Below are 10709 nucleotides of genomic sequence, written 5' to 3'. Positions count from 1 at the left end.
ACATAAATATATATTTAGATTTATATATAAATAAATAGACATATTCTAGTAATTATATATTCTAGCATAACAACCATAAAATAAGCTGTAAACATCGCTGCTTACCTTGCACAAGGAGATTAAAAAACAAATTTGAAATTTTTGACAAGGAAGTGAAAACCATTAAAAAATGATATGATATTTTTGAAAGAGCAACCATAAAAAAAAAAAGTCTTTTAGAGTTGAAAAAAATTTGGCAACTGAAAATAATCATGAACAGGTTTAATAGCAGATTTGACAAAACCGAAGAATTAGTCAATTAGAAGATAGTTCAAAATAAATAACCTGGAATGAAGCGGGGAAATAAAATGCTGAAAAATACAGAAGACAAGGTGAAGATAGTAGTAGCAGATACATATTTATATATTATATAATATATAAGTATTTATATATTATATAAATATATAAGCTACACAGAGAAGATTTAACGTATTTGTAATTGTAGTCACAGTAGAATAGGACAACTTAGGGTTTATAAAATCCTATAATTTATAAAAAGAACAGAAAGTTCATGACCAAATGGAGTTGGTTTAACATTCAAAAATCAACGTCATTCACCATATTAAAAAACTAAAAACAAAACTAAACAAAGTATATGATCATCTCAACAGACAGAAAAAATACTTGACAAAACTTATCAATTCCCGATTAAAATCAGCAAACTAGGAACAGAAAGGAACTTTCTCGACTTGAAAAAGGACAATCAAAAACCTACAGCTAACACCATATTTAGTAGTGACAGATTGAATGCTTTCTGTCTAGATCAGACGCCCCTGCTCAATGCTCACCGCAATGAAACAAATATAGAAAAATCAATAATATCCAGATTGAAAAAGAAGAAGTAAAACCATCATTATGTGCAGACAACCTGATTGTCTGTGTAGAAAATCTGATGGACTCTACAAAAAGTTATTAGAACTACTAAGTGCATTTAGCCTAGTTGCAAGATATGGGATCAATATACAGAAGTCTGTTGTATTTCTATACTAGCTATAAACAGGACGCTGAGTTTTAAAAATGATAGTCTCTTTATCATCAAAAATAGGAAATACTTAAGTGATACAAAATATGTTAAAAACCCATATGTCGAAATATAAAGCATTGCTGAGAAAAAGAAGACTTAACTAGAGAGATACATCGTGCTCAGAAGATTTAATATTGTTAAGATGACGTTTCTCCTAAATTAATCTAAAGGTATCAGTCATAATTCCAGCAGATATTTTTTTTTTTAGAAACTGACAAGGTGGTTCTTAAATTCATAGAAAACAGGGATGTAAACTGTAGCACAGGGAATATAGTCAATAATATTGTAATAATTATGAACGGTACCAGACTTATTGGGGCAATCACTTTGTAAGGCATATAAATTTCTAATCGCTATGTCATACACCTGAAACTAATATTGTATGTCATCTGTAATTTAAAAATTAAAAATAAATTTAAAAATAAACCAGCCAATAGTAGAGATAAAATTTAAAAAGAAAATTCATATAGAAATAGAAAGTATCTAGAATAGCCCCCCCAAAATTTTTTTTAAAAGAACTAAGTTGGAGGTCTAACACTACCTGATTTCAAGACCTTTTATAAAGCTACAGTAATCAAGATAGTATGGTGTTGGTACCCAGATAATAAGTAGATCAATGGAACAGAATAGAGAATTTAGAATAGACCCACACAGATATGGAAAACTGATTTTGATAAAGTTACAAATGCAATTCAGTGGAGAAAGGGTGATTTTTTTTTTTTTCCAACAAATGGTGCTGGAAACATCTTATGTCCATATGAGGGAGAAAAAAAAAACAACTTTAGTCCAAATCTCATACAGAAATTAAAATATTTCGTAAACCTACATAACAAACCTAGAAGTATAAAACTTCTGGAAGAAACATGAGAGGAATATCTTTGTCAATCTTAATTTAGGCAAAGCATTCTTAGCTACAAGAAAAGCACAATCTATAAATTTCTGCTCTTTGAAAGAGACGTGTCGTTAGGGAGAAACGTGTTTGTTTCACTCTCCTGCGTCCGGCGTGGGACAGGCCTGGGTCACACCCACCGCCTCCACTTTCCCAGAATCTCCGGTGTCCTGTTTGGCCCAGGCTGCCACAGACTGGGCCTCTTATAAACAACAGGAAGGTGTTTCTTCTTCCCGTTTGGAGGCTGGAAGTCCAAGATCAGGATGCCAGCGTGGTCGGGTTCAGGTGAGGCCTCTCGTCCCAGGTGCAGATGGCTGCCCCGTCCTTGTACCCTCACATGGTGGGAGGAAAGCCAGCCTGTTCTCTGGGGTCGCTTTTATGAGGGCACCAATCCCAGGACCTACGTACCCTCCATTTCTAACACCATCATCACCTTGGGGGTTTAGATTTCAACATGTGAATCTGAGCGACACACACATTCAGGCCACAGCGGCTGCGGTGGCTCCACGGGAGTGTGTATATATACCAAAAAGCGTCACGCTGTACGTCTGAAACACGTGAGTTTGTTTTATATGAGACCTCGACAAAACTGTTTTTTTTTTTAAATTCTCTGTTCAGGGTATCTGGGAGTTTTCTGTCCCCAGGTGGCACGGGTGATTCTGGCGCGCGATCAGAGCTCTCTGTGGAACCTCCGAATCTCTCAACAGTTTTGCTGTGTTGACACCACAAAACATGACAAAAAGAAGTGAAGCGGATGGTTCGGGCCAAAAATCTGTCCCAGGCAAGTGTCATGAGCAGCTCCATGTCTGAGTTCTGGCGTTCACCCCGTCCTAAATGAAGCAGTTGGCTTTATTACTACTAAATATTTAGAAATGTTTAGCCATGGTGTCAAAGTTCATTTCTCATTTGACCAAATAAAACTTTATTGAAAAATATCATGAACCCCAGGAAATGTCGAGAAGAAAACAAACTATGCTCGGTCAGTATAATTCCCTCCTGTCTGGCAGTAGCAGAAAACCAGGGACAGTTGCATCTTAAAGCCACTTCCGGTTGGGGACAATAAAAGCATGTTATTTTTGAGCCTTCCCTTGCATTTGCCAGGCAGGAGTGCCCTCTGAAGTCAGGTGTGGGTGGGGACTGGGGCTTTACCTGTGGACACAACCAAGTCATCGGCACAACCCTGACAGTCCGTGAACACAAACGGATTAAAGATGGCATTTTGAGAATGAAAAAAAAAAAAAGAAAAACCGTTTGGACCTCAAACTTCTGCTCCGAGGGCCTCAGACAACCTCGCGGTGTGGCCTCTGCAGCTTGTCATCCTGTCGCTGGACAGAAAAAAAAAAAAAAAAAACTGTTTGGACCTCAAACTTCTGCTCCGAAGGCCTCAGACAACCTCGCGGTGTGACCTCTGCAGCTTGTCATCCTGTCGCTGGAGAGCTCGGAGCTCCGGTGACCAGGTTCTTGTCATATGACATGAGGAAAAATCCAAGGGCAAGCAGGAAAAAGCCAGGTTTATTAACGCAAAGGGACACACTCGAGAGGGGAGTGAGGGCCCCGCCAAGAGAGTCATGGGAGGATGTCTGACGACGGGCTTTGTCCTTCTGGGGGGCAGCGCCCGGAAATCTGGTCCTGACGTAGCTTGTCATCCCCTCCCAGTGGGTGGGGGACCGTTCCCAGCTCTTTCTTCCCCAAGTGGTGTTTCCAGAACTGTCGTGGCGTCAGGTGCATGATGGGAGCTGCGGTGTCTGCTATGCAGATGACATTATAACGACAGTATAATCGGCCAAAGGTCATGTCTTGGCCAAAGATGGCATCTGAGCTGGAAAAGATGGGTTTTGGTCTAACCCCCTTGCTAGGGCTAAAACCGGGGAAGTCTGAAGGAAGGAAGAAAATTTCCAGAGCCACATCCCAGAGGGAAGGGACGTCCCTGAACTCTCTGTCCTGTCTCCACAGGACTTCCCGAAGCTGGCATCGCAGCTGCCATCGGTCTAGCAGCCCCTTGGGGAGGATTTGCCTACCATGAGGCCACCTTAGAAAACCTAACTGGAAGCCACCCTAGCACACAGGGCTGGAGACGCCCTCCGACACCTAAAAGGCTCCTTTGATTCACTGGCAAATCCGGTCTTTGATAATCGATTAGCTCTTGACTATCTGTTCGCTGAACAAGGAGGTATCTGTGCAGTTGTTAACAAGACTTGCTGCACCTACATTAACGCCACCTGCCAGGTGGAGGAAAACATTAAAGAAACCTATAATCAGGCCAACTGGCTGCGTGAGTTTGCTAAGGGGACCCCGAGGGCCGATCCGATTCTATCCGATTCTATTCGGCCGGCTGCAGAGAGCACTTGACCTCCTGTCGCCTGCTTCCTCCCCCTTGGGTTCTGCTTTAGGTCCACCCCTAACCTTTGGCCTAGTTCTCTCTAACCTCCTCGTTAAATTTGTCTCCTCCAAGTCCCACGTAAAGATGATACTGTCACAGGGATTTAAACCAATTCCTTCACCTGGAGGAAAACCTTGATCCCCTAGATCAGGCAGGCAGAGGTTTTCAGTCTCAGGCTAGGTGGGGACAAGGCCCTGTCACAGCGGGAAGTAGCTACAGAAGCCTGACTGCCAGTCCCTCCATACCCCCTATGATCATGGGTCTGAAAATCTCTCAGGGGGATTTATGAGGCAGGACAGGTGGTGTAGGGACGCTCCTTATTCCTCCAGGATGTGGCTCTGGAAATTTCCTTCCTTCCTTCAGACCTCCCCATGTTTTAGCCCCGGCAAGGGGGGATACGCCAAACCCCATCTTTTCCAGCTCAGAAACCATCTTTGCCCAAGATGTGACCTTTGGCTGATGATATTATCATTATAATCTCATCTGCATTGCAAATACTGAAGCTCCCATCATGCACCTGACGTCCTGACAGTTCTGGAACCACCACGTGAGAAAGAAAGAGTGGGAAGTGGATCCCCGTCCACTGCAAGGGGACAACGAGCTACGTCAGGATCAGGTTTCCGGGCGCCGCCCCCCAAGAAGGGCAAAGCCCATCGTCCAGACACCTTCCCATGACCCTCACTCCCCTCTCGAGTGTGTACCTTACGCTTTCCTGCTTGGCGTCCATCTTGCCCTTGAATTCTTCCTCATGACATAAGACGGGAACTTGGTCTCCGGAGCTCCGAGCTCTGCAGCAGCGATCCTGGGCGGATGCGAGCTTCTCGACCACACACAGTCAGGTGACACCGGCTGATATTTTTCATTTGTTGGGGGAAATTGGCCCAGTCCCCACATGAGAGCGGGGATCCGTGGCTCTCAAACCTACCTGAGTATCAGAATCACTTGGTGCACTTGCTAAATGCGCAGACTCTCATTGGGTTTCAAGATTCAAGGAGTCCATTCCAGCCAACCGTTTTTAGCTCAGCTCCTCCCAGTTTACAGTGTCGCCGGCTAGTGAGCCACAAATCCAGGATCATGGTGCCACTTCGGAACATGCTGGTAAAGGTGGTAATTAGAAATAGGTTATGAACCGGAAAATTAAACATCTGGTCATTCTTCTGAGTCCAATAGATTTCCACTCAACAGGAACAGCTACAAACCACAAGAGGGCGCCATTGTCATAGTCTAAGAAATGGTTGAATCTGATTCTTATGTTTAAGGATTTAAAGAAAAATTTGAAAATGATTCTTTCTGTTATATGTTTAAGGGTTTAAAAAAAAAAAAAACATGGCATGAGGCCCTAAGATTATGGAAGCTCCGAGAATGAAGTACATCGGGGAACAGGGATGAAGCAGTGCAGAAATCGAGTCTCAAAGAAGTATAGCCATTTTGATGACTTGAGAAAACCCTGAATGTTTCTGTGCTCGAGGAACACTTAACAATGGTGGGTGAAGGGAACCGGGAAACGTAAGTGCAATTAGATCCTGGAAGTGTTCGTTTTAACCAGTCACTTAGGGGTGAAAGACAAAATGTGAAAGAGAATATTTGGGGGATTCTTCCTTAGCGTGAGTGACCTTCTGGGCTGGGGTACTGGCCACTTGGCTGGTAGTGACAGCACTCACCGTATGGCCAACGAGTTTCATCTCTCGGGGCCTCAGTTTCCACTTCTTTTAAACAGGGGCAGTTGCACCAAATAACCTGTCAGGTAGAATTTATGGTCTTAGTAACAATACTCCGCTCAAATGATCTTAAGGCTTCGATTTGAGGGAGATCGGCATTTTTTTTTCCCCTGAGGGTCAGACGGATATTACAACCACGTAATAAAAAATCGGATGGAGTTTTAAAAGTATCAGCCTCCCACCGAGCTCCCACAGGTTTCACTTTTATACCTTAGGCATCCTCCTAGCGTTTTGTTCTAGGGAAACTGGCAGAGGTTTTTGTTTGTTTGTTTTTATGCCTCCAGCACCTGGTCTTCCTAGGTGGTCTCCCATCCAAGTACTAACCAGGCCTGAGCCTGCTTAGCTTCCGAGACCAGACATCAAGCTTGTTCAAGGTGGCGTTGCCGTACACCACAGACTGTGGCTCTTCTGGGGCACGAACCCGGGATCTTCTGCGTGCAAAGCAGACGTGCTGACCGCTACACTGTGGAACCACGTCCCCGGTGGGGACCTCGCTCTGTCTGCTCTGTGCTCTGCGGCGTGCGCTTTCTTTCCGTCTCGGTAGAAATAGCGCTTCACGATGTTTTATATCTCGGAGTATTTCATTCTTTGATGGATGTGCCGTGATTTATCCTCCATTCCCCTTAAAGGGATACCTGGGCCTCATCTTTTACTATGAGAAACGATCTGGCAAAGAATAACTTTGTCCAAGTGTCATTTTGTACCGGTAAGACTGGAGGAAAAATTCTCAGAAGTGGGATTACTGGGTCGAAAAGAAATGTATTTGTAATTCGCGGTTTTGACAAAATCGCTTTCCTGGGGGGTTCTAGGCCTTGGCTCCGCAGACACCCCTCCAGAAACGTACCAGGTACTGTCACTGTTTGCAGCCCCTGCAGACGCCTCACTGCCAGGTCTGGAAAAACAGCCCCTTATCACATCCATCAGGTGGGCAAGGAAGGTGTTTATGGCCCTAACTGGCCACGATGGCAGAATAACAGGGCGTGTGAAAGATCTGCGACGTGGGGTGTTTTAGCGGGGTTTACCGTGTTCATGTTGGCTGCTTCCCGACTTCTACCCTACGCGTTTGTAATCTGAATTTCTGCTGCATCGATTCGTAGCTTACACCTTCTTCTACTGCTTGAATTTTTTTTCCCCCAAGGAACTTTGTGCTTTGAGAGACGTTGAGTCAAAGAGTCTGAGCTACACAGCTGGTTTACCGTGAGGTGCCCAGGCCTGACACCACCATGTGACGCCCTCACGTGGCAGTCATGTTGCTGAGCAGCCGATGGGGGACCCGGGGTTCTGAGAGGGGCTCCCCGTTTCCTCCCATTGGAATGGAATCTTCGTCTTTGTGGAAATGCTCCAGCTCTGGAAACTCTGGCGCCGATCTAAAGATTAATGGCGTTTCTTGGCAACAGATGGGAAATTCTCTACTACATGAGGATTGTCCCTGGCCTCTGCGGTGAGGTTATCTCCCAGGGAACATTTGGGCTGTTTCCCGATAGTTCTGTGCTGGTGGCAGCCAACGTTTCCTGGTAAGATTACATTCCTTCCGGCCAGCAGAGTAGAGCTGAATTTCTCTCTCTCTCTCTCTCTCTCTCTCTCCCCCGCCTCTTTCTTTCATTATCTTGCTCTCAAATACACACTTGTATGAGAAACACACACACACACACACACACACACAAATCAATATCTGAAAGAGTGGACAGAGCTGACAAGCAGACCAAGGAAGCATGAAGAACATTCTAGCACAACCAGTGTCGGATCCACTAGTGTCTGGAGCTGGAACATAAGCCATAATCACTTGCCCTGTCCTGCACCTAGCTGGAAATGCTGCAAATACAAGGAAATATCAAGCAAAATTAATGAGCTGATGAGGACCTTAAATAGCATCATTAATAATAAAGTGAAGTTTTATTGGGTTAATAGAGGTTAAGTAGTAATATCAATAAATGATCATTACCGATTTTCCTCCTTGAAGACAATGAACGAATCTTCTGAAAGGATGAGTTATTATAACTCCATCCTCAGCATTCACCATTTCTTAAAAGAGGTCTAAAGTTTTTTAAAAATTCTTACCACTTTTTGCAGGGCCTCCCCCTCCCCTGGTTTGAGGCGGGGGTCCCGGAGCTGTGTCATTCTCGAAAGAAGCCTTTACAGGGACTCTGTCAGTTGTTCGCTGCTGGCTGTTGACAAACGATTGAGGAATTGACAAGGGCTTCCGAGGAATTGACAAGGGCTTCTGAGAAATCGCTGCAAATCACATGAAATGCTACACGCGTCGCGGGCGTTCAATGTATGCGCCACGGAAAGAAACGGATTACAATTTGTGAGACGTGACTTTTAATTACATGTCATAGAGATTCACAGGCACGAAAATGGGAAGGAAGTTCGATGATGTGGTGTTTTTGGAAGACACTTCTAAGCGCCGGCCTAGAATCACAGTTAAAGATGACGGAAGTGAGCCCCTGAGTGGGGACGCACTTGCCGGGATGGGACTTCCTCAGCTCAGAGGGCACACGGGCCCTGATCTGACTCTCTGGGGTTTTTTTGGGGGTGGGGGAGGGGGTCAGGGTATATGCCAGTAGGAGTCTGTGCCATTGAATAACTCTGTAGTGTGGGGTTTCCCTTGCGAAATCTATCTGATTTCGGTAAAGGACACTCCCTTTTGAAATGAAAACGGTCACCGACTGCAGCTGCAGCTGAACAGCGGGGGACCCTAGTGTGGCTAAATGGGGAAGCTGTCGCCTCGGTTTACGGAGGTGAGAGGCCTATGAAATCTCACCGACCCACCTTCTTCTCACCTTTAAAAATAAATCAAGGAGAGAGTTATGGGGAGTGAGGGGCAACCCTGGCTTGGGGAGGCTGTGTGGAGGGTGTGCGTGTGTGTACTCTGGGGGCGTTCTCCCTGCTGTGGGGTACGTGGGGGGGCCCTGGTGGAGCTGGTTTCTCCCCTGGACTCATCTGCCATCTGCTCCTCCAGGCCTCTGGCTGTCACTGAAGTCCTTGGTTCCAGGCACTTGCCTCCTGTTCCGAGACCTCCTGGGAGGACAGGTCTGCCCCCTGATCCCCGCCTCCACAGGGGGGCCTCTCTGGGACACTTCTGGATACCTCCCCAGGAGATCTGCCTCAGCTTGACCCCCAGCTCCTTGTTCCAACTGCACTGGGGCTCCTGTGCTCCCCAGGCCGCTCTCTACTCACCCCAGCATGAAGGCCCCCGGCAGGGCCACCCACTTCTCCAGGACCTCAGCTTCCTTCTGCTCCTCCCCCCACCCCCGCCCCGAACCCCAGGTCTGACATTCGTCTGCTTTTCCCAGGAGGGCTTCCCCTAGCACGTAATTTCCTTATCCTGGGCCCTCTATGCCTTAGGCCTCAGCCTTTATGGAGAATAGCATATCCTGTCTACCATTTGAAAAAGACACTCCCCCTGGGTCTGCAGGTGAGGCAGGTGAGCCAGGTAAAGCTGTTGACCTGGGAACTGAGGGACAGTTCGGGACTAAGGAATTGAAGAGGACAAAACATTTAGCCTTTTCCCATCACATTTTTATGTTTCCTTCTCATCCGGTTTTAGTCTAGAAGGAAATAGAGGTTGAAAGCCGACTAGGACATATTAAAATCATTAAGTATGTCACAAAATTGAACATCTGTATCTTGCCAGATTTGTGCTTGATGGAAATCCCTGCTGAATTTGGGGGTTCCGGTGACTACTTGGCATTTGTGGCCTACGGTCTTACTGAAAACCCCTTTGGATGGCTTTCGAGGCTGTCATTCATGGTTGTGTGTTCTGTATTTTGCCCAAGACCACTCACTGCTGGAATCCTGTATTCACTGCATAATGAGTATTTAATTTTAAATGTGGATCACCTCTTAAGGATGGCGTCTGCGGGAAAGTGGACTATGGACTATTTTTGACATACGTCACAGGTGCCAAAGAAAATGGTGCTACCCAAAGAATAAACAAAGTGACCGCCATGCAGTTGCAGAGATGGTGCATCTCCCACAACTGGACCCTTTAAATTGTGTAACATTTCAATCGTTTGAGCATATTTACAATGAAGAAAGATCCAAGGATTACCCCGAGCATGCTTATTTTCTGTCTCTAAGTTCTGGATTCATTTGATTAAATGAATGAACGTTGGAACCTGTCAGGCCCAAGAAAATACTTTGCTCTCCAGAAAACCCCAATATATGGGAGACTAACAAGATTAATATTTGCTCTATAAAAACTTTGTTGTATGGCACTGTCTCAGCTTTTGTTGCCTTGGCCGAGTTCTTTTTTTGTTTTCTTTTCAAGAAGAAATGTATAAAATTTAAAATCCATCGTAGAGAAACCAGTACTGAAACTCATCTTTAAAAAATCCACCGCACTCTCAACGGATGGGCTATGTTAAAAGGTTGGCAACATTCAGGTTGGGGTAATGAGCCGACTATCTGTCCACATAGAATGTAAAAAAAAAAAAAAGTAGAGCTTAGCATCCAAAGTATGAGCATCACCTACCATTTCTTCCAACATGCATTAAATGCTACTACTGTTAGCGCTTTTTTTTTTTTTTTTTAGCTTAGAAACTAGGCGCAGGGAACAAGGTGACTGAATTCACGGTCCCCCCCACCCCCACCCCTCCGGCGCGCACGTCTCGAACGGCTCCCGAGCTGCTGGTTCCGTCCGTGCTCGGCGGGAAC

At 45.3% G+C, this 10709-nt stretch overlaps 1 protein-coding gene and 1 long non-coding RNA gene across 2 annotated transcripts in view; one reads left to right on the top strand and one right to left on the bottom strand.

The window, feature by feature from the left end:
* Positions 1 to 1802: 1802 nt before the first annotated feature.
* Positions 1803 to 9278, bottom strand: LOC112472799. The gene is made up of 4 exons (XR_003043771.1): positions 8109 to 9278; positions 5994 to 6069; positions 5258 to 5427; positions 1803 to 2782 (listed from the first exon to the last, which is right to left on the bottom strand). It is a non-coding gene; the product is annotated as an uncharacterized LOC112472799 (long non-coding RNA).
* A 420-nt stretch (positions 9279 to 9698) lies between these two features.
* Positions 9699 to 10709, top strand: part of CHSY1 (chondroitin sulfate synthase 1) — a 57430-nt gene continuing 56419 nt past the window's right edge. Inside the window, 1 exon segment of the mRNA XM_025041237.1 lies at positions 9699 to 9803. Within this exon segment, the coding sequence (XP_024897005.1) occupies positions 9699 to 9803 (105 nt within the window).

Source organism: Pteropus alecto, unplaced genomic scaffold (assembly GCF_000325575.1).
Source record: "Pteropus alecto unplaced genomic scaffold, ASM32557v1 scaffold59, whole genome shotgun sequence".
Lineage (NCBI taxonomy): Eukaryota > Metazoa > Chordata > Mammalia > Chiroptera > Pteropodidae > Pteropus > Pteropus alecto.
Note: the sequence above shows the minus strand (reverse complement) of the source record. Positions and strands in the feature narration are given on the sequence as shown.